This window comes from Condylostylus longicornis, unplaced genomic scaffold, assembly GCF_029603195.1.
Source record: "Condylostylus longicornis isolate FDR11 unplaced genomic scaffold, ASM2960319v2 ptg000012l, whole genome shotgun sequence".
NCBI classification, from domain to species: domain Eukaryota; kingdom Metazoa; phylum Arthropoda; class Insecta; order Diptera; family Dolichopodidae; genus Condylostylus; species Condylostylus longicornis.
Genome location: NW_026577981.1, coordinates 5,001 through 29,266, shown reverse-complemented (window position 1 = coordinate 29,266; position 24,266 = coordinate 5,001). Strand labels below are relative to the sequence as shown.

Genomic DNA, 24,266 nt, shown 5'->3' with positions numbered 1-24,266 from the left:
ATTCTTTTAAATATTTTAATATGCATATAGATTAAGTTAAGTCAGGTGGGGACATGGAAATGCAGCGTCAGGTTGTGATATTGCTGCATTTCCATGTCCCAACCCTCACGTGAACCAGCCCGAGTACTTTATAAATCGGTTTAGGTCCCTGATATTCACATTCGCTAGGTTCGTGAATCGCAAAATGAAATGCGACCCAAGGAATCTTCACCTTTTCCATGCCAGAGCTGTGCATGAGCACAGAAAATGAGCCACCGTCTCCCTAGCGGAGCGTCACATCTTCCTGGCGTGTTCGCCAATTAGACAGTGTCCAGTTATAAATCCTATAACTCCGCCAATGTCACGGATGATATCATGATCTACCCTAGGCCAAAGTTGCCTGGTTTCCCGGAATATCCTTCCATTTTCTCACCTGCTATTGGCTCGCTCTATTGCATTGCATAGCAACAGCTTGCAAGGGCTCAGAGGCATCTCCAAATCCTGCTTTTTAGGTAGAACATGTTTCAAAATGTACTAATAAAAAAGTTTGCTAATTTTATATGACATGTCTCCCCAAAATGCATACTTCATATACATACATATATGTATCTATATATTTTTCATATTTATACTATATTAATTAAATTTATATGCTTCATAATTGAAGTGAAAGAATTCATGTGAAATCTTTTTAGGTGTGTATGTAATTACTGATTTTAGTTTTATTAGGAAAACATATTTTCATATTGTTAGTAAGGCTAATCACAGATTTACCTAAACTACCGCATCAGAAACTTTAAAACTCATACAAGTATCTTGTCTTTATAATATTTTTAGTATGTTTGTTTTTATATACTTGATGGGACAACTTGAAACAACGCATTTTTTATAATGATTATAACATTTTAAAAGCACTATCAAAATTATAAAATTCAAAATCAAATAATTACAAACTTAAATTCAAAATTAAAATCTAATAAAATTTTTGTTAACTTTATTTTAAGCCGTGTGTGTATTTTAAACAAATATATAGCACCAAATTTTTTTTAATTCAGTGTACTATCATTTTTTACTCTCAATTTCATCAGATATGTTGTCTGGCATGGCGGTGCAAAAAATGCGGAAAAAACCCGAAAATATATTTAGTCAAAATTTTGAGTTGAAATTTGAATTTATGATATACATACATATGTATGTTGTTCAGAAAATTCCAGATTTCATTAAAGTATAAAAATTGTCGGGTTAAAGTCAACTTTTCGTATAAAGAATTCAGAATGAAAATAGGCAAAAATCATCATTTTTCCAAAGAAACAACAAAAAAAAAAGATTCTTCAGAAATTTCATTTCGCCAAAAAAGAATATTATGCTATGCTAAATTCATTCATAAAAAAGGCAAGGTCGTGATTTTTGTAATGTCAAGGAGTGTAGTTTGTGTTGGTTTCTTTTCTTTATTAAGAAAAATATATGCGACCTGGCAAGTGTTGGAATCAGCAAATTTTGAAAAGTCCCTAATTTCAGCTGAAAAAGGACCAAAATTATAGTACATTGAACAATTAGTTTCTGCTAGAAAATGAAATTTTCTCCTGATCGTCCATCTCGCTTTTTTAGTCGCAAAGTGAGAAGAAAGTGAGTAACTATCAAATACTTGTATAATGTAATTTTCGAGTGAGAAGAATTATTCCTATGCAAAATTTATTCACTTTTTTTTTAAAGTGAGAGAAAGAGTAAGTTTATTCAAAAAAATTAGAAATCTTAGTGGAAAAGCGAACATCCATTAGAAAATACTGAGAATTCTGATTAGTATATAAGTGAATAAAAAGCGATACACGATCAGACTGTTAGTATATGTTAGATTTATACGAAATATAAGAACTATACATTTTTCGCATAGTGGGCAACAACATTAACAATTTTTTTAAAGCCGCTTTCAACAACTGGAAACAATATAAAAAAACTTGAAAATAAATAGCAGATCACTGCGCTCTTAACGAATAAAACTAATCCTCGCCATTCTATTTTTTTATTTCTGTCAGGAAGTTTGACATGAATTGGACAAGACTCTATTTTGCTTTACGATTTTGTTTGATGTGATTAAATGTTTATACATACATACATCAAAATTTCATCAAATTTCAATCAAGTCTGGCAAAATCGCCAAACTTTGCTGGATGTGTAAATGCTGTCTAAAAAGAATATAATGTGAATTATATATAAGATTATATGTATAAGTAGGAGAAATATGTAATTGTTTTTTGATCATAATTGACTAAATTTTTTGATCAAAATGTAGTTTCTGAAATTTAAAAAAATACAAAATTTGTCTGATTTTTTTTTGTAATACGGCATTTATTTAAACCTTAAAAACCAACAATGTTACTATAACAGAAAACTATAAAATTGTTAGCATTAAAAAAATCACGAAAAATGAATAAAATTTAATTTTTTACATAATTAATACTTATTTATGAATTTTGACTTAAATATGCTTGTGCAACATATTCAGCTTAAACCAATGAATACTCATTATCCAGCATTCATATATTTCTTGATAAAACAAATTAATCCAACCAAAGATGTTAGAATTCTTTAAAATCTTTGACTCAATATAATTATGGGTATCTTTACGTCAAGTTGACAACTTTTAAGAAATTTTAGCATTCAACCATAATATTTTGTTTTCTATGCAACCAAATTGTAATAATGAAAAATTTTAGATTTTTTTTTTGCGAATATTACGAACAAATTTTTCTGAAAAAATTAAACTTCTTCAAGAAATATATACATGTATATATATGCTAAATAATGAAAGTGAAAAGTGGAAATAAATTTAAAAACAATAAAAAATTTTTTTTAAATACTATTTCACATTTTTTGCAGTTCAAATATATTGCTTTATACATGTTTCAATTTTGATTCTTCTTTGTAAACTTTACATACGTCTTAATACACTAATTATACAAATATTTTAAAAATATTTAACATCAAATACAGATAACTCGAAATTGTGCAGGTATACGCAAAAATAATTTCTTAATGGTAACTAATTGTTTGTTCCGTTTGCTAAATAGGAAATAATCGCAACAACAATTCGGTTAAAGCACGTATGTCTTATCACTTTGTGATGTTTCGTATTTCCAAGACAATTGTGCTCTAATGTTACCGTAATCAAAAAAATTTAAAATATAATGAGTGTGTTTTATTACACAACCTTGTTTATAAAAATTATAGTGTTTTAGTGGCAACTTAACTTCAAAAAATTATTTTTAGCCAGCTATCCATGGGTTAGGTCTGTCTGATATAAAACTTGAAAAAACTTTGAAAGGAGAAACAATGGTGTAATTTCTCGCAAAATGACAAAAATATCTCAACGGAAAGGTATCTCAAACTTTTAAAAACTTTAGAAGTAGGCGACAAACGATTAAATTTTAAAATATTTTTCAAATATAATAAAATAAATGTTATGCAAAGGATTATGAAAAAGCGAAACTCAGAAAAAACTATTGTTGAGTCCATTTTGTCTATTTTATTTTATTTTTAATTGAAAAGTTCGAAAAAAAATTATTGAAATTTTTTTTTTTGAAAAATTAAACTTCTGACATAGGCAAGAAAAACGTGTGTTTCGATTTATCTTAATGGAAATTTCTTCATGCAATTGCAGAACAGATGAATGACGTAATCAAAGGAACGAGCTAAAGGCAGAAAAATTCATTAAAAAAATTTTTCTCCTCGAACTGGACTCGAACCAGTGACCTACCGCTTTCTAGGCGGATGCTCTACCAACTGAGCTACAGAGGCATGAAGAAATTGCCGACGAAATGTTCTCTACATTGCTTATACTGTAATTCACATGATTACTAAGTATTTGTTTTGTTTACATTGATCGCTACATACAATCTACTATTGAAACACACAATAACAAGAACATATATATTTATAGGATTGTGCCTATTGCACTTATTAAATTATGAATTTTACTAATACAACATCATAGTTGCGGAATTAATAAATCATAGTATGTTTCGACTTTTATAAGATTTCAAAAGTTTTTAAAACACAAAATTTTGCTTTACAAAACTTGAAAAAATTTTAAACAATGTGAAAATCGTCATTTTTAAAGTTTTTTCAAGTTTTAAAAAGTTTTTGAAAACTTTCTTATACCACAGAGCCTATTATTAGATCCACGACTTAGAAATTTTCGAAAATCGATAAGTTCGATATTAGAATATCGATAAGTTCCATTTAAATATCGATATCAAAACAGCTGAGTTATGACAACTTCAATATAAAATTTAAATAGATTAAATTTGATGCATGGGTTAATTTAAACATTTTTAAATATGGCTTTTAATTTTGCGGCATTTTCTTACATTGTAGCATTAATTGCTGATGCCTTCCTAATATTTTTTGCAATATTTCACGTAATCGCATTTGATGAACTTAAAACAGATTACAAAAATCCAATAGACCAGTGTAATTCCCTGAATCCGGTAATGAAAAATTATTTTGTTTATCAATAGCGGTATTAAAATTTAATTGTTGAAATGTTAATTGTTTAAGCTGGTTCTTCCTGAGTACGTGCTGCATATAGGTTTCAATTTATTATTCCTGTTTGCTGGAGAATGGTTTTCATTGTGCATAAATATACCTTTGATTGGTTATCATATTTGGAGGTAGGCTATGCTTTATTTATTAAAGTTTTTGAGTTCTAATAAAAATTTTAAGGTATACTAATCGACCAATAATGAGTTGTCCTGGATTGTATGATCCAACCAACATAATGAATGCTGATAATTTATCAAAAAATATGAGAGAAGGTTGGATTAAATTGGGAGTTTATTTACTTTCATTTTTCTACTACATATATGGGTAAGCTTTGCATTTTATGAAAATCTTTAATATTAATGTCGAACTTGAACGTAATTTTAAATGTTTAAAACACAAAAAGATATCATTTTAATTTGTTTAGGTTTGAAAATTTTTAAACAGATTTGGAAATTTTTGGTATTAAGATTTAAAGTCAATTTTGCTATTTGAACCACACAGAATAAAATAAAAATTGCTGAACGAGTTTTGAAAAGCTATTTGAATAATTTATTTGGCTACTAATCAATATAATGGTTTAAGATTTGAACACGGATAATGATTTAAGTAATACATATTATATAGAATTTGAAGTTTAGCATTGTAATTGTGAAGTTTTGTGATTTCGGGTATAATCGGAAAGTAATCGATGCAGCATCGATGTGAAAGTCACGTACGAAAATGCATCAATACAATAATAGGAACAACAAATGTTGATGCAAAAAAAGTTACTGATGCTATACCGACGTGATACGCTTACAATATCATTTTGACATGTTTGGACACTTTCTAAATCATAAGTTTTTTGGCGTTTATTATAGTTAAAAAAAACTTAACAATATTAAAAATGATGTTGATAATTTTGATGCCAATGTTGTTGATTATTTTGTCTTTCATTTATTGCCATTTTCTTTTTGGCAATTTTCAATAGTGCTTATTAGTGTCCGTTCGTACGCTTCTTCACACTTCTACGTTCTTAATATCTAAATCTGTTGCGTACTGTTATCTAAAATCTCAAAGTTATCGTCTCTGGTAAAATTGTAATTTTCGCAGTATAGGTATATGTACATATTTCTGAAACTAGCTTTCCCAAATTTCTATAAGAGCTGAAACCTTACGATAAACGCCCATCAAAAATTTAATTGTTTTTCTTAACTGAAGCCATCAACCCTCGAAATCGATTATTATGTACGGCTCCATAATGTTTTTAGAAAAAGCGTATTCTCACTTCCTAAGGGAAAACTACTACTTTACAAACCATTGGTTAGACCAGCATTGAAAAAGTTAAAATTCAATCTTCTATTTTATTAGTGCTCACATTCTTTAAGTTTTGTGTTAATAAAACATTAAAAAAATTGATTTAAAGAAAACCTTCCAGGCTTTGTTAATTTTTTTAAGATTTCAGTAAATAGTATACTTAGTATAGAAGTATTAAGTTGATTTTTGTGTATTTTTTCAAATTTAAGAAAATGTACATGTGATAATAACAAGTTTGCTAATTATGTACGATATGTCTCCCACAATATATACTTTTATTGATTATACATACATATAAAATAATATGATATCAAACTTAAATTCTAAATTAAAATCTAAAATTCTTAAATTAAATTCTAAATTTTGTTTAACTTTATTTTAAGTTGTCTGGACTTAAAAAATATAACACTAAATTTTTTTTCAGTGTATTATCATTTTTTGCTCTCAATTCTATCAGATACATATCTGATATAGCGTTACAAAAGAATCCGGAAAAAACTCGAAAATATATTTAATCAAAATTATTCTTACAATTTTGAGTTAAAATTTGGATTTGTAATATGTTGCTAAGAAAACTCCAAATTTCATTTTAATATTAAAATTTTTAGGTTTAGTCAACTTTTCGTATAGAAAATTCCAAAATAAAATAGGCAACAATCATTTTTCCAAAAGAAAACTACAAAGAAAAAAATGCTTCTTCAGAAATGTCATTTCGCCAAAAATTCATATGTATGCAATTTTAACAAATATATTCACAAAAAAGCAGGGTCCAGGCTTTGATTTTTCGTAATGTCGCGGTTGTGACATATAAAAACGCTTATTATTATTTTTTAAGGAAATTGCTATTTTTCAGTTTTTTTTTAAAAAGATGGTTCAAGTCAGAATTTGTAATATTACTGTTTTGTATTTTTCGTTATATTTTCTTTTAAAACTGAAAAGTAGAAATTTCTCATCAAAAAAACTGAAAAGTACAATTTAAAAATTAGAAAAATAAAGGTCATCAAGCTAAAATTATTTTCTGAAATTTTGCAATCGGAAAAAATTACAAAAACAATTCATAATGTTTTATGTTTCCGAAGTATTTTAATTGAAATATTTTATTTTGTAAAATTTTTTATTATTCTTTGTGACTTACTTTATTTAGTATAGTTTGAAAAGCCATAAGGTTTTAGAAGTATGAGTTTATAAATTAGTTAAGCTAAATTTAGTTATATTAAAAAAAATATGCAGAATCAGTGAAGCTAAAAATATTAATCAATTTGTTTCATACAAATAGTTTCCGATGCCCCTTCCATTTCAAGTCCATATACATTTGTAATTTATTCTTGAGTTACTCTCTTAGCTTGGTGGCCTTGCAGATATATATGACATTAGTTTTTATTTACAAAATACATATGTTTCTTAATTCATAAAAGTCTATAATGTTTTTATATCTAACATGTCCCAATGCTAAGAGAGAAACTTCAAAGCACGACCTTGTTTTATATGGTTTTTTTTTTAAATCGAAGTGAATTTTTTGAGAAGAAATATTAAAATAAACTCACACTTATTAAAAAGCAGGTAAAATTCCAAAAATATGTTCAAAATATCAATTTAATATGTTAATATTTTCATTCACAATTATTTTAAAATTCTTAAAATACATACAAAAAAGCTTAAAACAACAAGCACAGCCTTCTCCTTCAACATTTTATATGGTACTGAAAGCATTTCATTATTTTGAAGTGAACTACAGCTTTTTTTTCTTAGGGTAGGTTAACTCATGATATGGGAAGTAACTGCAGTGTCAAGTTGAAAATATAAATGAAAATATGAAAATGAAAGTATAATTATTAAATATTGATATGAATACATAGTAAAGAAAAATTTGAAGAAGGAATAAGAAAATAATATCCAAAATACAATTAAATATTATTTTACCAATACAAATTTTATATACACTTCTAAATTTTACCTCTATTTTTATTTGAGAAAAATTTTAAAAAGTTAATATATTACCCAAATAAAAAAAATATTTAAAAGGTTTTGGAGAAGACAATAATATATTTTTATGACCGGATTTGAATATTTTTTTTATTTTTGAAATAAATAGTACTTTAGCAAATGACTCAAAAGTTCAAATTGCAAAATGACAGCTACTAGATACTCAAATTTTTGTCCGTTTGCGTTTACAATTAAGATTTATACACACGGCCATTTTAAAAAGAGATTGCTCTTGTTTACCAGCTAATAAAATATGAAAGAAGAGCACAAAATTTTTGAAGCACTGAATAATATGTTTGAAATAGTTTGAAAATAATTATTTAAAAAAAAATTGATTGGAAGTAGTTACTCGTACATACATCTTTATTTTTAGTAACTTAAAAACTAATTGAAATTATTTGAAACAATTCTATACGTATAGATAACCAAAATGAGATAACTCAAATTGTTGAAATGTAAAACATGTAGTTTTATTAACATTTTTGTTAGCCGATACTACTCAACGTACCTTATTATGTATGTATGATTTTTCATGTACAAAATGTACATGAAAAATCATACATCCTTCTTCATTAACATTTAAACCCTACTGAAATATGAATTTGAAAAATTTTCATTTTTTCTTTCCTCCTACCTTTCTTTCTTTTCCGTGCAACAGAGTTTAAATAGTAAGCTTTTTAAAAAATGTGTATAATATCCTGAGATTTTTTAAAATATTAAACTCTTTTTTACGTAAAAAAATTCGTAATATTTCGTCAAAAAAATTGAATATTGGCACTTATAATATAAGGACATCAAAAGAAATATGAAATATTTTTAATATTATAGAAATGTGTGAGAAAGTAATTATAAAAATGAATTAAAATGTTGTATGCGTCTGTCCCTAATCACTTTTTTTGTTCGCATTTATTCGAAAACCAACTTCTGCACCATTTTGCTCTAGCCTCTTTACCTTTTCTTATAATTAGTTATATGAAATTTTTCGAACTATTTATTAGTGTCCGTTCGTTAGGTTATTTCTTGGTTACAGAAACCCATTTTATCAAAGAAAGTAACCGAAAAATTAATGGTTATAAGTGCTACAGTGGAATAGATCTTGATAAAGCTAAAGGCGGCTCATCAATCTTTATCAAAAGTAATATTAAGCATCAACGTCAACGTTAAAAATAAGGAATTAGTGATTTCTTCCATTTACTGTCCCGCACGCTACAATTTAAACGTAGCTGATTATGAATCAGTGCTTGATCATGTGGGTAAAGACTTCCTGATCGATGACCGCTTCAATGCAGAAAACACTTTCTGGGGGTCCAGATTCACGACTTCGAAAGTTAGGGCTATTGACGAAGCAGCAGCTGAAATCGGTTGTAATTTTCACTCCACCAAAAAGCCAATCTATTGGCCAACAGACAGAAACGGAATTCCAGACCTATTGGACTTTTTCATAACTAGAGGAATTTCGGACAATTATACATATATAACCGAAAGTTACGATTTAAACTCTGATCACTCTCCAGTTATATTAACGTTCTCGGAAGCAGTGATACTCAAAAGTGACATTTGCAAACTAACCAAGCGGATAACCAAATGGGGCTTATTTAAAAACATACTTGGGAGTTTGATCTATTCATAACAAATGTACACGGCACAGCCTGAAGTAGCTACTCGGAAGAAAATGTGATGTGTACTCTAAAAGTAAGTAACCTGATCGCTGAAAAAGGAGAGGACGCAAAGTATCGCAAATTTCGCGGTTTCTGGGGAATAAACTAAAGAAACTTCTAAAAGAAATAGAAAATGCATCTATAGCCAAGTATTTAGAAAACTTATCGGCTGGCAAGGACCACAATTACTCCTTGCGGGAAGCTGTTAAAAATATTAAAAGATCTAAGTATCAAGTGCCCCATATTAGGAAGGATGATGGTTCCTGGATAGTAAGCGATGCAGAAAAGGCGAACAACTTTGCAGATTATCTCGAGAATATAGAATTGGCCCTGAAAATTAAAATTACTGAACTGAAGGCTGAAATCAAGCTCTTAAAAAATAACAAGGCCACGACTTGATAACAGCTGAAATAGCGAAAAGGCTGCCAGAAATTGCTGTAAAAAAGCTGCTTTTTCTATTTAATGCGTCGCTGAGGCTTAATCATGTCCCAACTTAGTGGAAAGTCGCAGAAATAATCATGGTACCCAAGCCTGGAAAACCTGGCAATGAGATGGAGTCGTATAGACCTATATCACTCCTACCGGTGTTGTCGAAGCTGCTTGAAAGAGTTTTATTGAATCGCCTAAAACCAATAATAGAAAATAGAGGTCTCATCCACGGCCGTCAATTTGGGTTTCGGTCTAGGCATTTCACTATCGACCAATTACACAGGCTAACGAACTTCATTGAAAATGCGCTTAAAAACAAAGAATATTGCTCAACTGTCTTAGACGTGACCCAGGCGTTCACCAGGGTTTGTCACGAGGGCCTCAACTTCAAAATAAAGGAGTTTCTGCCGGGCTTATTTTCAAAAATATTAGTCCTGCCTGTCTGACAGAATATTCAGCGTAAAATTTGAGGAAGAGGACCTCATCTTTAAAAATTTAAGGGCTGGTGTGTCCAGGGAATGAAAATGAAACCGGTAAAACTGTTGAAGAAGCTGCGAATAAATTGCAAGTCTTATTGAAAGAAGTGTCTACTTGGACGGAAAAAGGAAGGTTCAAACTCAACGAAGCTAAATCAGTACACGTAAACTACACCAACAGGAGGGGCGATCCAATTGGTGTCATACTTAATGGGGCAACAATTTCGTACGCCAACGAAGCCAGTCCATACCTTGGTATGACACTGGATACTAAATTAAAGTGGAAAGAGCATGTTAAAAAAAAAACTGAGCTGAACATTAAATTGAGAAACATGTATTGGATTCTTGGAAGACATTCTGAGCTTAATACACAAAACAAACTACTGCTCTACAATCAGGTTGTTAAGCCTGTTTAGACTTACGGTATACAGCTGTAGGGCTGCATCAGAGAATCCAATTTCAAAATTATCCAAACTTTCCAAAACAAGGTCCTCCGAGTCATTGTAAATGCAGCATAGTACGTAAGTAATGATACTCTATATCGAGATCTAAACGTGCCGACAGTCAAAGATGAAATAAAGAAGTATGCAATCAATCATCAATCAAGATTACGCCAGCATGACATAACAACCCCGAGATACTGCAACTTTTGGTTGTTGATCGAGTACATAGATGACTAAAAAAGGTCAGACCACTTGAACTCATCGGCTAGACAAATACAATGTACAGAGAATTCATCAGTGGATGATACACCCATAACCCTCATATTGTGACAAAAAATTTGCTATTTAGGAATTATTTTCTTAGTTGCAATATCACTTAATGAAAAAAAAAATTTATTAGTGTTCGTTAGTTTATTTCTAAACAGTATCTCATATAAAGTCATTGTTATGCTTATTATTATTAGAGCAATTCCTTTATTTCTTAAGAAACGTCATAGAGCATTTCGGTCTATCGTATTGAAGACCCTCTCAGATGATATGGAGCTTCCAGTTCCATTCAACTTATTGTTTTATAATTATATTATGTTTAATTGGTCGACAAAATCGTTTACTTCTGCAGCCAGCTTTTTGCTTTTATAAATTTGTTTCTAATTTGCTTTCAATTTTGTAGTGTTCTATGAGTACTAAACCCTTGACAACAGAGTTTAGTATTGTTATAACACATCAGTTACAACATTTAGATAAATCATCCTTTTTCGTATTATATTGTTGTTTTATTGGTAATTTCCTTTTTTCAGATTTCTGTTGTATTTTAACAAGGCTATCATCAATTACTTCTCTTGTTTGACGGGTTCTAATTTAGCCTGTTGGTGTCACTGCTGTCATTTTCATGCATTCATGGGCAATATTCTTCATTTCAGTGATTCGTTCTGAACGAACTACTTTTTTTCACTGACCGATTATAAAATTTCGTTCAATCGTTCATTTCGTTCACTGCCCTTTTGTATATATAATTGCATGTAGCCATAATTATATGCCTATTCGTATTTATGGTTAATTTTGAAAAGAATATGTAATGGGTTTTGAACCACAAAATGTCTCTACTTATATAAACCAAAAAGTTTAAAACGTAGAGAAAAATTTGAAACTTACTTAAAATTTATTAAATTATAAGTAATTTCTTAAATTTGAGGAAACAAGATTTTAAACCATTTGAGTTTAAATTTAATATTCCTCACAAGAAATTTATAGAATATAAATATTTGTAACTATCTTTATTTTTAATACTCGAAAGAAACTGAAATCCTACCCTACTTTAATATTTTACTTCAATCCCTAATTCTTTATAATGTCAACTTATAATTATTTTTTAATTATAAGTTAACTTATTAAAACGTAAAATAAATTAATTATAATTAATTTTTTTTAGTTTTTTTTTTTACTTAAAATAAAAAAGCGATAATAATTTTTATCCGTTTTTAAATTTTTTATGGATAAATATAAGACATATGGTCTTATATTTATCCATTAGCCCAGTTCAAGGCTTCCTTATTTTTATTTCATACAGGGAGCTTCCAATTTGATATGGAATATTGATAAAAGCAAATGAAAAGTAAAATAAATGAAATTTTATACAAATGAAAGTGTCCGAATCAGTTGCTAATATAAATACAATACAAGTAAAATTGAACGACATACTAAAACCAATACTCATAAAAACGAAGGATATACTCTTATATGCAATATTGATAAAAGCAAATGAGAAGTAAAATAAATGGTATGCTACACACAAAAGTCACCGAATCAGTTGCCAATATAAATATAATACAAGTAAATTTGAATGATATATTAAATCCAATACCAATAAAAACGTACGATATACTCCTGTATGGAATATTAATAAAAGCAAATGAGAAGTAAAATAAATGAAATTCTATACACACAAAAGTGACCGAATCATTTGCTATTATAAATACAAGTAAAATTGAACGATATACTAAATCCAATACAAATAAAAACGAATGAGAGATGAAGTAAATGAAATTTATTCTAAATAAATAAAAGTGACGGCATCGGTTGCCTTACCAATATAATATACAATGCAAATAAAAGTATTGTATAAAACGAGACAAGAAGTATAAATGAAATCCAATAAAAATAAAATTGAACAGTATACTAAATAACGTATGGCTATAGGCAACTGATCAAATATAAATAAAATGCAATACAAATACAAATAAAAGTGACCAAATTAAAAATCTAACTAAATAAGAAAATTGAAAGATTGGACTTTATTGGCATTTTATTTATATTTGATCAGTTCTCGTTTGTTTTAATTTGTATTGCCTGTAGCCATACGTTATTTAGTATATTGTTCAATTTTATTTGTTTTGGATTTCATTAATTATTTCTGAATATGCAGCAATATAATTTTGAGTTCAAAGTATTTTTACTATACATAATTTATAGAACAATAGAACAGTTAAGCTCGTTGAGCTCTTACACAGCTTTTAAGTCATTGTGTGCTACATCACAGAATGCTTAAGTTTTAAGAATGAAGAAAAAAGTAAATCTTGCCATTAGTGAACTAGTAAAAGTTATGTTGAAATGACCGTAGTATTGAAAACTTTTTTTCAATTATGTATATCTACATATGTATATATTTTTTTCATGTTGTATTTTGGATTGTAGAACACGATTGGCATTTAAAGCAAAAATTTTACGGTTTCGTTTCAATCTTCAAACTTTTTAATAATTTTTACCGACCGTATTGTGTAAACAATAGGTAGGTTATGTGATGGCAACAAATTTTGCATATCGAGTTTTCGGTGGGAACGTACTTCTCCATAGTAGGGAAGTCTAAATAAACTATTTTTAGTAACCTGTCGGTCTGTCGGTCTGTGTGTGCACGCGTGTATCTCAAGTTCGGCTGAACCGATTTTGATGAAATTTTATATGTAAGTTTGTTTCCACCATGGCACGGATCGATCAACTTTTGGTATATATCAGGCCTCGGGAACTGCAATTTTTAGCGGGCCTGTTTTACATTTTTGAACATTTTGAAGAAAATTTTTAACCGATTTACTTGAAATTTTATATATAAGCTCAGCTCGACCGTCCGCAAAAATTCGTATGTTTTGGAAGAAATCAGGCATCGGCAACTAGACGTTTACTACGGGCCAAATATACATTTTTGTGTATATAAAGAGAAATAATCAACCGATTTAATTGAAATTTAATATATGAACTCCTCGTATTAAGACAATGAACATATAAATTTTTTTGGAAAGATCAGGGCTCGAAAACGGATTTGCGGGCCGATTTTACATTTTTCACCATTTTGAAGAAAGTATTCAACCGATTTACTTGAAATTTCATATATAAGCTTTGCTCGATCATACGCAAAAATTCCTAAATTTTGGAAGAAATCAGGCATCAGCAACTGGGCGTTTACTACGGGCCAAATATACATTTTTGTGTATATAAAGAGAAATAATCAACCGATTTCATTGAAATTTAATATATGAATTCCTCATATTAAAGCAATGAACATATAACTTTTTTGGAAAGATCAGGGCTCGAAAACTGATTTGCGGGCCGATTTTACATTTTTCACCATATCCATAGAACAAATTGATGGAATTTCTTGAAATTTGATATTTGAGTTCTGGTTGTTACCGAAACTAACTGGCGAGCATTTCAGGGAATTCGGGTAGCACAAAGCGAAACTCTACTAAGAGCCAAATTTACATTTTTCTAAGTATGTTAACTGTAAGCTTACTAATGTCCTAAAAATTGGAAAGAAGTATTTAACAGACTTTTTATAATATTCTGTAACACTTTCATTTAACTAGACAATACACAATGCGGTCGGTTATGTGCTGACCACATCAGATTTTTTTTTTGTTACCATAAATTTAAAAAGTTTAAGTTTAGATTTAAAAAGTTTTGATAACTAGGTGAAGAACGAAAAATTATTTCAAAGTTATTTTGTTTTAGTAAAGAAATAATAAATTTTTAAAAGAAGAGTTAAATATTTAAGCTAAATTTTTTTTATTCTACTTTCAGGATGGTGTACTCTTTAATATCAGTGTAAAAGAGGAAAAGTCCATTAGAAGCAATTAGACAAACCATATTTTTGAGTTTTTACGAATTTTATCTTTATAAAAAGATAATGGAAATTTTTATATATTGATAAAATTATATTAATGAATGAAAAATGATATTCATGTAAAACATGATTAAGAAAGATTTTCAAAGACATCATTTATAATTATGAAAGAAATCAGTGCAGTAGAAAATGTCGTCTTCACATAAAATAAAAATGTCATTTAATTATTATTAATAAATAAATTTGGTTTATCAAATGGAAGTCCAAGTTTGTACTTTGGAATACATTACTTTCAATTACTTCACAAAATATGTTAAGAGGAATTGGGGAAAACTTCTGTTTGGTCTCATTCTATGATATCAAAATTTAATTTTTTTGTTGGAAATTTCTTTTTCGATTTGGTGATCTTCTTAAATCTGGAAATATTATTTTATTATGGCAGAATTCTATCAGCATTAGATATGAGATTTTCCCTTTGAGATTTTTATAAAGCTCTCATATTGAGATTTTCTCTTGTAGTTCTTAATTGAATAGTTGTCGAAGTAGAGCGACAATAGTCGTTACGACTTGAATTTGATATTCTAAGCGGCGATCGAAGTGACAATCGTCGGGGAATAGCGGGAAAATGTGTTTCAGCCATATTCCAGTTGTCGTTCTGATGCGAGATATGTCGTAGTGAAACGACGTTTTTTGTCGAAAAGTATTTACAAGTGACAAGAAAGAAGGATACACCAAAAATGCTACATAGTTAAAACAAAAGAATTTAACAAAATCATAAAAAAATTAATTTTAAATCAAGTCATAAAATATATAATTTAATTTTTGTTTTTAGCGTGAAAGTATTTATAAATTTGAAGAATTGGAAATTTCATGACAGGGCACGCCTTTTACGGGTACATGTTTTTCCCTCGAATATATTCAGTAAATATTCAAAGACCTCCTTTGGAAGTCTGTAGTAGTTTATAAATCTGTGAATAAAATAAAATGTTTGCAACTAATTTACTAGAAAATTTGGCAAATCCAATGGATTAGAGCTGTCGCTAATCTTAAATTTTCGATCCTTAATTGTTGTTTTTTTTTAAAATCATCACTACCGGAATGAGATGAATTCGTAAACCATAATGCAAATGACATTTTTTATTATTTAAAAATATAAATATATACACTGAAAATTTTTATTGTTTGAACTTTACTCGCCGAAATTTCTTTTTAAAATGTATCAATTTCACTTGAAACGTTTCATTTTCGATTATTTCTCGCACTCACGTCACTCGACAACCAGAATACCACATTTCAAATGATGTGGCAGGGACAACGACAAATGTCACGTAAGTGACGCGACAACTAGAATAAGGCTCAATATACAAATGTTTTTAGTAGACTTTTGTAGCAAAGGAAAATATGTTTAGAATTTCGTGAATTTGCCTAAGAAAATTTTTCAATTTAAATTTTATTTTGAATTTGTTTTCGTCTTTTAACTCAGTACTCTTTTAAATAGCAAGGAAAAAAGCTGTATCGGTTGAATTTCTATAAAATTCAGAGCTCATATTTTTAAGAAAACTTATTTTGAACGAAAATTTCCTTTTTTCGCAATTTTTTTGCATAATATCAAAAAAAAAAATTGGAGTCCAAAATATATTTATATTTAATTCTTTTTGGGTATATTCAGGTCCAAAAGGACGGGGAAAACAAAAAAGGAAAATTAGAGCTGCTCTCCATACGCAGTGGCCTTATACTAATCAGGGTAGTGCATTTTTCTTATTAGTTTACGGTGATTTACGGTGATTTATTTTGTATTAATGTACGCCAGGTATGCCAAACTCATCATCACGGGCCATTTTATGGTTTCCGCACATTGCTTCGGGCTGCACAATAAAAAAACTTAAACTACTAAATTATACTCAAATTTTGATTTTTATTATCAACATAAAAAAATATAAAACAAAAATAATACAGTCATGCCAAAAAAATATAAAATCACTTTTAAAAAAAAAATTAGCAATGTTTTTTCTGTTACTAAATCTTCGATTTAGTTGATTTCAATTTGGTTGAATTTATAGACAATTGTAATTTTTAATATTTTAAATATTGATTGAACATGTTGATCTGTTAATCTTGATTTTTCAGCCGTTTTATTATTATTTAATATCGAAAACAAATGTTCTCACAATTATGTGCTTCCGAACTTTGCTAAGGCACGCTTAATTGTTTAATAATAAATAATTAATATTAATATTAATAAATAATTATAAAATTTTGTAATTTACACTTCTCTAAATTTTTGTTTTAATACAGACTCGTACAGCATTTCCATTTCAATTGTAAATTTGAATCAAATGTTTCAATTTTAACACAAAATAGAAAAAGAATAGGTTAAATTAATTTTGACATCTATTAAAATCTAAAAATCTTTCAAATTCGGTTTTTAATGGTAATTTATTTCAATTAGAATATTCGGAAAATTTCGAATTTACTTAACTGGGCTACTGTTTACAAATATAAGAAAACTGGTTCAAATATATATGTACATAAGTATTTTATTTATAGAACATTCGCTATCCACTTCTCAAAACAAACTCTCGTGAAAATTCGGTCGTGGTTACATTTTACATACAGTTGAGTATTTTTCCCATATACTTGCATTAGTTTGGTTTTTGGATGTGTGACAAACCTTCACTCTGGTTTCAACACTTTTTACTGATCTAAATCAATATTTGTAACAAAATTATTAGAATTAAATTTCACAATTTTCAAAATCGTAGTGGACCGCAGAATCTAGAACTGCGAATTGCATGCGGCTGCATGACCCGCTTAATTTGACATAACTGATAAACGCACACAAAATATTTTATTATCTTTTTTTTAAAGGAATTTTTTATTTTGTAGTTCATTAAAAACCAACTCTTGAAGCAAGTCAAAAATAAGTTTACTATTTGGTTTTTGTACCTACCTGAATATTTTCATGTAATTTTTTTTGTAATTTTCAATAAATTTTTCTAAAAAAACTGAAAAGTACAAATTTTCCATCTAAAAGACTGAAAAGTAGAAGAATAAAATATTCACGCTTTTTTGTATGAATTTTAAATATATACATATAATATGTAATTATATACTTAAACATTTACATATCTATATAACATACTTTTTATACCCTGCACTTTGTGAAGATTCAGATTCATGAAACTTGGCAGTTGTGTGTCCAGTTATAGGTCATGTATATTTCTGAAGTTTTGGTTAAATTACTTGACAGGTTCGACTAGTTTCCACACAAGTCCAAAAGGTTATTTTAAGTATTTGGAAAAATAAAAAAGTCAGATTCATGAAACTTGACAGTTGTGTGTTCAATTATAGATCAGACATATCCGTGAAGTTTCTATAGAATGGTTTCACAGGTTTGAGTAATTGCTATACAACAACGAAAGGTGCAGGATATAATTCAATCAGTTTATACCGACTGAAACGTTTTTACTTGTTTAATATACATATTTGTTTATATGTTTAAGATATATCTACTAAAAAATTACCTTGTTTTCTTTAATTAACTGTTTATTTACTTTAATAAATAATTGCTCGTCCGATTTTTTTCTAATGTGATTGCAAACTTAATTGGATTTGGGATCGTTTAAACAAGTTTATCCATTGCATTTGTAACTGAAATTAATATTTCATCAAGCTTGTTTCTGTTACCACGGTGTTAGCAATTAAATGATCCGCAATACTGGTGTTATAAAATAAAACACTTTTTTATACCCTGCACTTCGTGAAGGGTATATTAACTTTGGTATGGAGTTTGTAACTACTTGAAGGAGTCATCTGCGGTATGGACATATATACTTTGTCAAGAAATGCTTTTCACACTGAAAAAAATTGTTACTTTTCATGAAATATTTGTAATTTAAAGTCTTTAAATGCGAATTTTTAATTTTTTTTCAATTAATATATTTTTATTAAATAATTTTAAATTCATAACATAATTTTTTTTTTTAATTCAGTGCTTTAAACCAAAAAAATAACAATAAAAAAAAAAACAAGTCTAAAATTAAATTGTCAAACAATGCTTTTCACAAATTCGTTTAATACTTTTTCGTGAGAAAAAATAAAACAAATAGGCGTCTTAATGTCCCAAACACTTAAATTTCTGTTACTTAATGTTTTATCAATATCAAGTGCAGCTTGTTGGACTGAAATTTTCAATTAGAAAAAGTTGGAAGCTGAAAAGTAAAACATTAATATTTTTATCAAAATGCCGGGTAAATGGATTAACGAAAACGTCGTTCAATTAGTTTATTATAATTATTACCAGGGCACAACTGCAAGCGAATCGTCAGAAATGTCCCAAATAAATATAAGAACGATTTACAATATAATAAATCGTGCTGAAAAAGAAGGAAGGCTGGAGCAAAGTAAGTCGACAGGCAGAAAAAGAAAAATAACCCCTAGAATAGAAAGACAATTAGTGAAAGAAATAGAGAATAACCCAAGAAACTCGATTAGATTTTTGGCTTCGGGGATGCAAAATAAATACGGATTTACTGTCAGCCATGAAACAATAAGAAAAACCCTGAAAGAAAATGGTTTTTCTTCAAGAATTGCAAGAAAAAAACCACTTCTTTCTAAGAGCAATATTGAAAAACGACTAAAATTCGCTCAGGAAAATGTATCTGGGCCACAGGAATATTGGAATTACGTAATATTTTGTGACGAAGTCAAAATTATGCTATATTGCAATAATGGACCAAATAGAGTTTGGAGAAAGCCTTTACAAGCTCTTTCAAACAAAAATATTACGCCTACTGTAAAATTTGGCAAATTGTCCGTTATGGTTTGGGCATGTATTTCAAGTCAGGGCGTTGGGTCACTACATTTTATTGACAACACAATGACCGCTGAATCATATTTAGACATATTGAAGGTCCATTTGATTGACAGCGTTAACAGCTTTGAGCTTCAGGGCCGTTATAAGTTTTATCAAGATAACGAAACGAAGCATAAGTCGTATTTGGTGAGGAGCTGGTTACTGTACAACTGTCCCAAAGTGATCGATACCCCTCCCCAAGGTCCGGATTTGAACCCGATAGAAAACTTATGGACGCTTCTCAAACGAAAAGTGGGGCAAAGAAGTCCAACAGTGCGGACTTAAAAAAATTTATTAAAGAAGAATGGTCGAAAATACCCCAAGAATATGACATTCCCAAGTTAATTGCATCCATGAATCGAAGACTACAGGCTGTGATTGCTGCAAATGGTGGTCATACGCCATATTAGCCTCAAGTTACCTAAATAAAATTAAATGAAAAAAAAGTATTTATTTTGTGAAAAGCTTTGTTTGACAATTTAATTTTAGGCTTGTTTTTGTTGTTATTGTTATTTTTTTGGTTTAAAGCACTGAATTAAAAAAAAAAATTATGTTATGAATTTGAAATTATTTAATAAAAATACATACATATATTAATTGAAAAAAAATTAAAAATTCGCTTTTAAAGACTTTAAATTACAAATATTTCATGAAAATTAACAATTTTTTCAGTGTGAAAAGCATTTCTTGACAAAGTGTATATATATTCTTGCTCAGCGTAAAATTCTGCGTCGATTGAGACATGTCCGTCCGTCCGTCCGTCCGTCCGTCCGTCCGTCCAATCGCACGTTAACTCAAAAACGAATAATGCAATCGACACCAAACTTTCACAAGTTTTTTCTTTTGTGCCAAGGACGAACGCTATTGCTATTGGACTAATTCGGACAACGGGTTCGGGTAGCTGCCATACAACTCCAAGAGTTTATTTTAAATATTTCAAAAACTAATAAAGCTATAAATATAAAATTTTGTATACATGTGTCCAATTATATTCTACATATGGTCTAAAAATTATAATGGGATAGCTGCACCGGTTCGAGTGGCTGCCATACAACTCCAACAGCAAATTTTTTATATTGGGAAAAATAATAAAGTCAGATCCATGAAACTTGGCAGTCATGTGTCCAATTATAGGTCAAATATATTTCTGAAGTTTTAGAGGAATTGCTTGACAGGTTCGGGTACCTGCCGTACAACTCCAGAGGCTAATTTGAAATATTTGGAAAAATAATAAAGTCAGTTTCATGAAACTTGGCAGTTGTTTGTCGAGCTATAGGTCAGATATATTTCTGAAGTTTTGGTGGAATTGCTTGACAGGTTCGAGTAGCTCCCATACAAGTCTAAAAGCTTATTTTAAATATGTGGAAAAATAATAAAGTCAGATTCATGAGACTTGGCAGTTGTGTGTCCAATTATATGTCAGACATATTTCTAAAGTTTTGGTGGGAATGCTTGACAGGTTCTAGTAGCTCCCATACAAGTCTAAAAGCTTATTCATAATATTTGGAAAAATGATAAAGTCAGATTTATGAAACTTGGCAGTTATGTGTCCGATTATAGATTAGATATATTTCTGAAGTTTTAGAGGAATTGCTTGACAGGTTCGGGTGGCTGCCATACAACTCAAAGAGTTTATATTAAATATTTCAAAAACTAATGAAGCTATAAATATAAAATTTTGTATACATGTGTCCAATAATATTCTACATATACTCTAAAAATTATAATGGGATAGCTGCACCGGTTCGGGTGGCTGCCATACAACTCTAACATCAAATTTTTTATATTGGGAAAAATAATAAAGTCAAATTCATGAAACTTGGCAGTCATGTGTCCAATTATAGGTCAGATATATCCGTGAAGTTCTATAGAATGATTTCACAGGTTCGAGTAATTGCTACACAATAACGAAAGGTGCAGGGTATAATTCAATCGGTTTATACCGACTGAAACGTTTTTACTTGTTTTTATTTTTGTTTTCTTTACTTATTACACACTTCCGAGCATACTTAACTCTACGCGGTTCGGCGGTAACTGTTTAACAATGTTACTATAATTAGTTAATCAGGTATGTACTATATTAAGTTGAATCGGGAACTGCCTTTGTTGCAATTTGCTCTATTTAAATCTATTTCCTGTATTATCAAACTTAATCGAACTCGATTTCTAATTTTCTACGATAAAATGGCTTATTCGTCGAAATTTTTATAACAATTGAGATTTGTTATTTAAAACAGGAAATTGATTTATATCTTATAATTACAATTTTAATTTAGCAGTTCTATATAATATAGCAAAGAATGATTCACATTCCTTATTTAAATTTCATAATGTTCTTAATTGTTAGTCATATATTACCGATCGAAATAACAATTGGAAACATTAAAAGGATTATTACATTTTATTCTACTTATGAACGAAATTGAAAATATTTTGGATAGAAGGAACAACTCTAGGAAAAAGTGCAAGCGTATGCAAAAGTTTTTATTTGTACGTTGTGTGCCTTATGTACTTATGTTAACTATTTAACCTTGCGAAATGCAGTTTTATTTTTTTAAGAGGAAAAATTATTATTTATGTAATGTTCTTTTACTATTTAAACTTAAAAATATTTTAAATGGGGGTTCTTGCGAATAAGAACAAATTATTTTAAATTATATGGACGTTATCATATGTAATACCACCCCCCTTGGCCTGAGGCTCTGACGAAGCAACGTTAATATTAATGCGTGATTTATAATGCTTTAATAAATGTATTATAAATATACTTACTTATCGATATGTGAGTATTAGTTTTTTCGTTAATTTCTTCTATTTGTTTACATTATTTTCTAAATGTTTTTTCTTAAAACTTATTTTAGTGATGTTCATATTTTCTTTAATTTTTATGCATACAATAGTTTGGTAACATTATATGGTCCTTAACAATTAATTCTTGATTTTTAAAAGTTTGGTTATAAATATTTATCAAACAATTTTCGAATTTAATTAATTTTGTACCTGATAATGTCATATTATTGTCAATATTGTTACAATTATGATTTGAAATAGTTGGAGAAATTTTTTGGATACAATTAGCCCATTTTTTATTTCAGCAAGTTTGGTGCTTTCGTAGTTTTTCAAATTACAATTAGTTTCTTTTAATTTAAGTATATAATCTGTACATATAAATAATGAATTTATTTCCATAAGATTTTGCTTATGGTTGCCAGTTACATTGTTAAAATATACGTTAATATTTTTTTGTCTAAAGTTACATATTTTATGTCTGTAGCTAAAGTTTTATTAAATTTATCTATTTTTAAATTTTTTATTAAAACCTTAGAACATGTTTTCTTCAAAAAATTTGGAATTAATAAAAATATTACTATTTCATTTTCGAAACTGGCTATTGTTACTTAATGTTTGCTTATGTTTCCAAACTAGAGATATTATAGAATTCCTGGTCTGTAAGTAAGTTTTTAGACGGTATACCGAGGCTACTGGTGAGGATTATGTGTTCGATGCTATTTATGTGTTCTCGCAGTAAATTTATGTCGTAGTTTATTTGATATAAGTATGTTCGATAATTAATTTTCAATACTTTGAACCCTTTTTGATGTCTCGTTGGTCATGAATTCTTTAATATTATGCGTCGTTGTTGTGTGTTAATGTACTCTGTTATATTATTAGTTTGTTGTACTATTTTATTTTTAATATGAATTTGTTTAATTGTTTTCTATTGCGAGTTAAGGAATTCTAATTTTTTATGTATTCCTTTCGAGTATTGGATGCCCATTTTCTCTACAAAAAATTTGAATCAGGCGCCGAAAGCGTTTGTAATACCTCCACGATTTCTTTGATTTCTTTTATGGGGTTTTAATGTTTTAAGTTTTGATTCTAAAAGTCGGAAATTATGAGCATAAATACCGGCTTTAGAGGGTTCATGTGTCTGTAGGGTTCAAGGTTCTCACGTATCATGTTTCTTGAGATTTCGCACTCGGTTATATTAATTATGTAGAGTACCTTGTTGTAAATGGTTATGAAGTTAATGTCTTTTAGTTTATTGCTCGCATAACCATTATTATTATTCAAGTTCTGTATTTCTGAATTTCGAGCTGTGACCTTTGGTATCACAATTACGAGCATTATAACTACAAGCATGATAGCATAAAAGGGAAACATTGAATTCTCGTGAGTTTTTTTTTGTAAAATCAAATTTAATAATTTGGAATTTATCGTTTATATTTTCTGATTCTCTTTTTGGATTTAATCGTGTGGTTTTTGTTATCTTGCAGTTTTTTAGGATTTCTAACATTGGATTTATGATATTTTAAGCTAGTGTTTTTATCGATAATATGGTCACCATCCAGTCTAGTTTATGGAACTTGAAGTGGTTTTTACGTCCTTTTGTATCTTATTAAAACCGTTATAATTTTAATTTGTAAATAATAAAAAAAAACAAAGAAAAATTAAATTAAGTCATGTAGAAAATTAGATTAAGTCAGGTATAAT

General features: G+C 28.8%; 1 protein-coding gene across 2 annotated transcripts in view; it reads left to right on the top strand.

Annotated features, from left to right (window-relative positions):
* The first annotated feature begins 4,247 nt into the window (after window positions 1-4,247).
* LOC129619363 (protein cornichon) overlaps window positions 4,248-24,266 on the top strand; it is a 21,175-nt gene continuing 1,156 nt past the window's right edge. Inside the window, exons 1-4 of one of the 2 annotated variants that reach the window (XM_055534605.1) lie at window positions 4,250-4,466; window positions 4,537-4,649; window positions 4,702-4,845; window positions 14,875-15,183. In XM_055534605.1, the coding sequence (XP_055390580.1) occupies window positions 4,317-4,466; window positions 4,537-4,649; window positions 4,702-4,845; window positions 14,875-14,902 (435 nt within the window). In that variant the 5' untranslated portion in view covers window positions 4,250-4,316 and the 3' untranslated portion in view covers window positions 14,903-15,183. Of the gene's footprint in view, window positions 4,467-4,536; window positions 4,650-4,701; window positions 4,846-14,874; window positions 15,184-24,266 lie in introns of those variants that run through there. The other variant, XM_055534606.1, reaches the window with a different exon arrangement.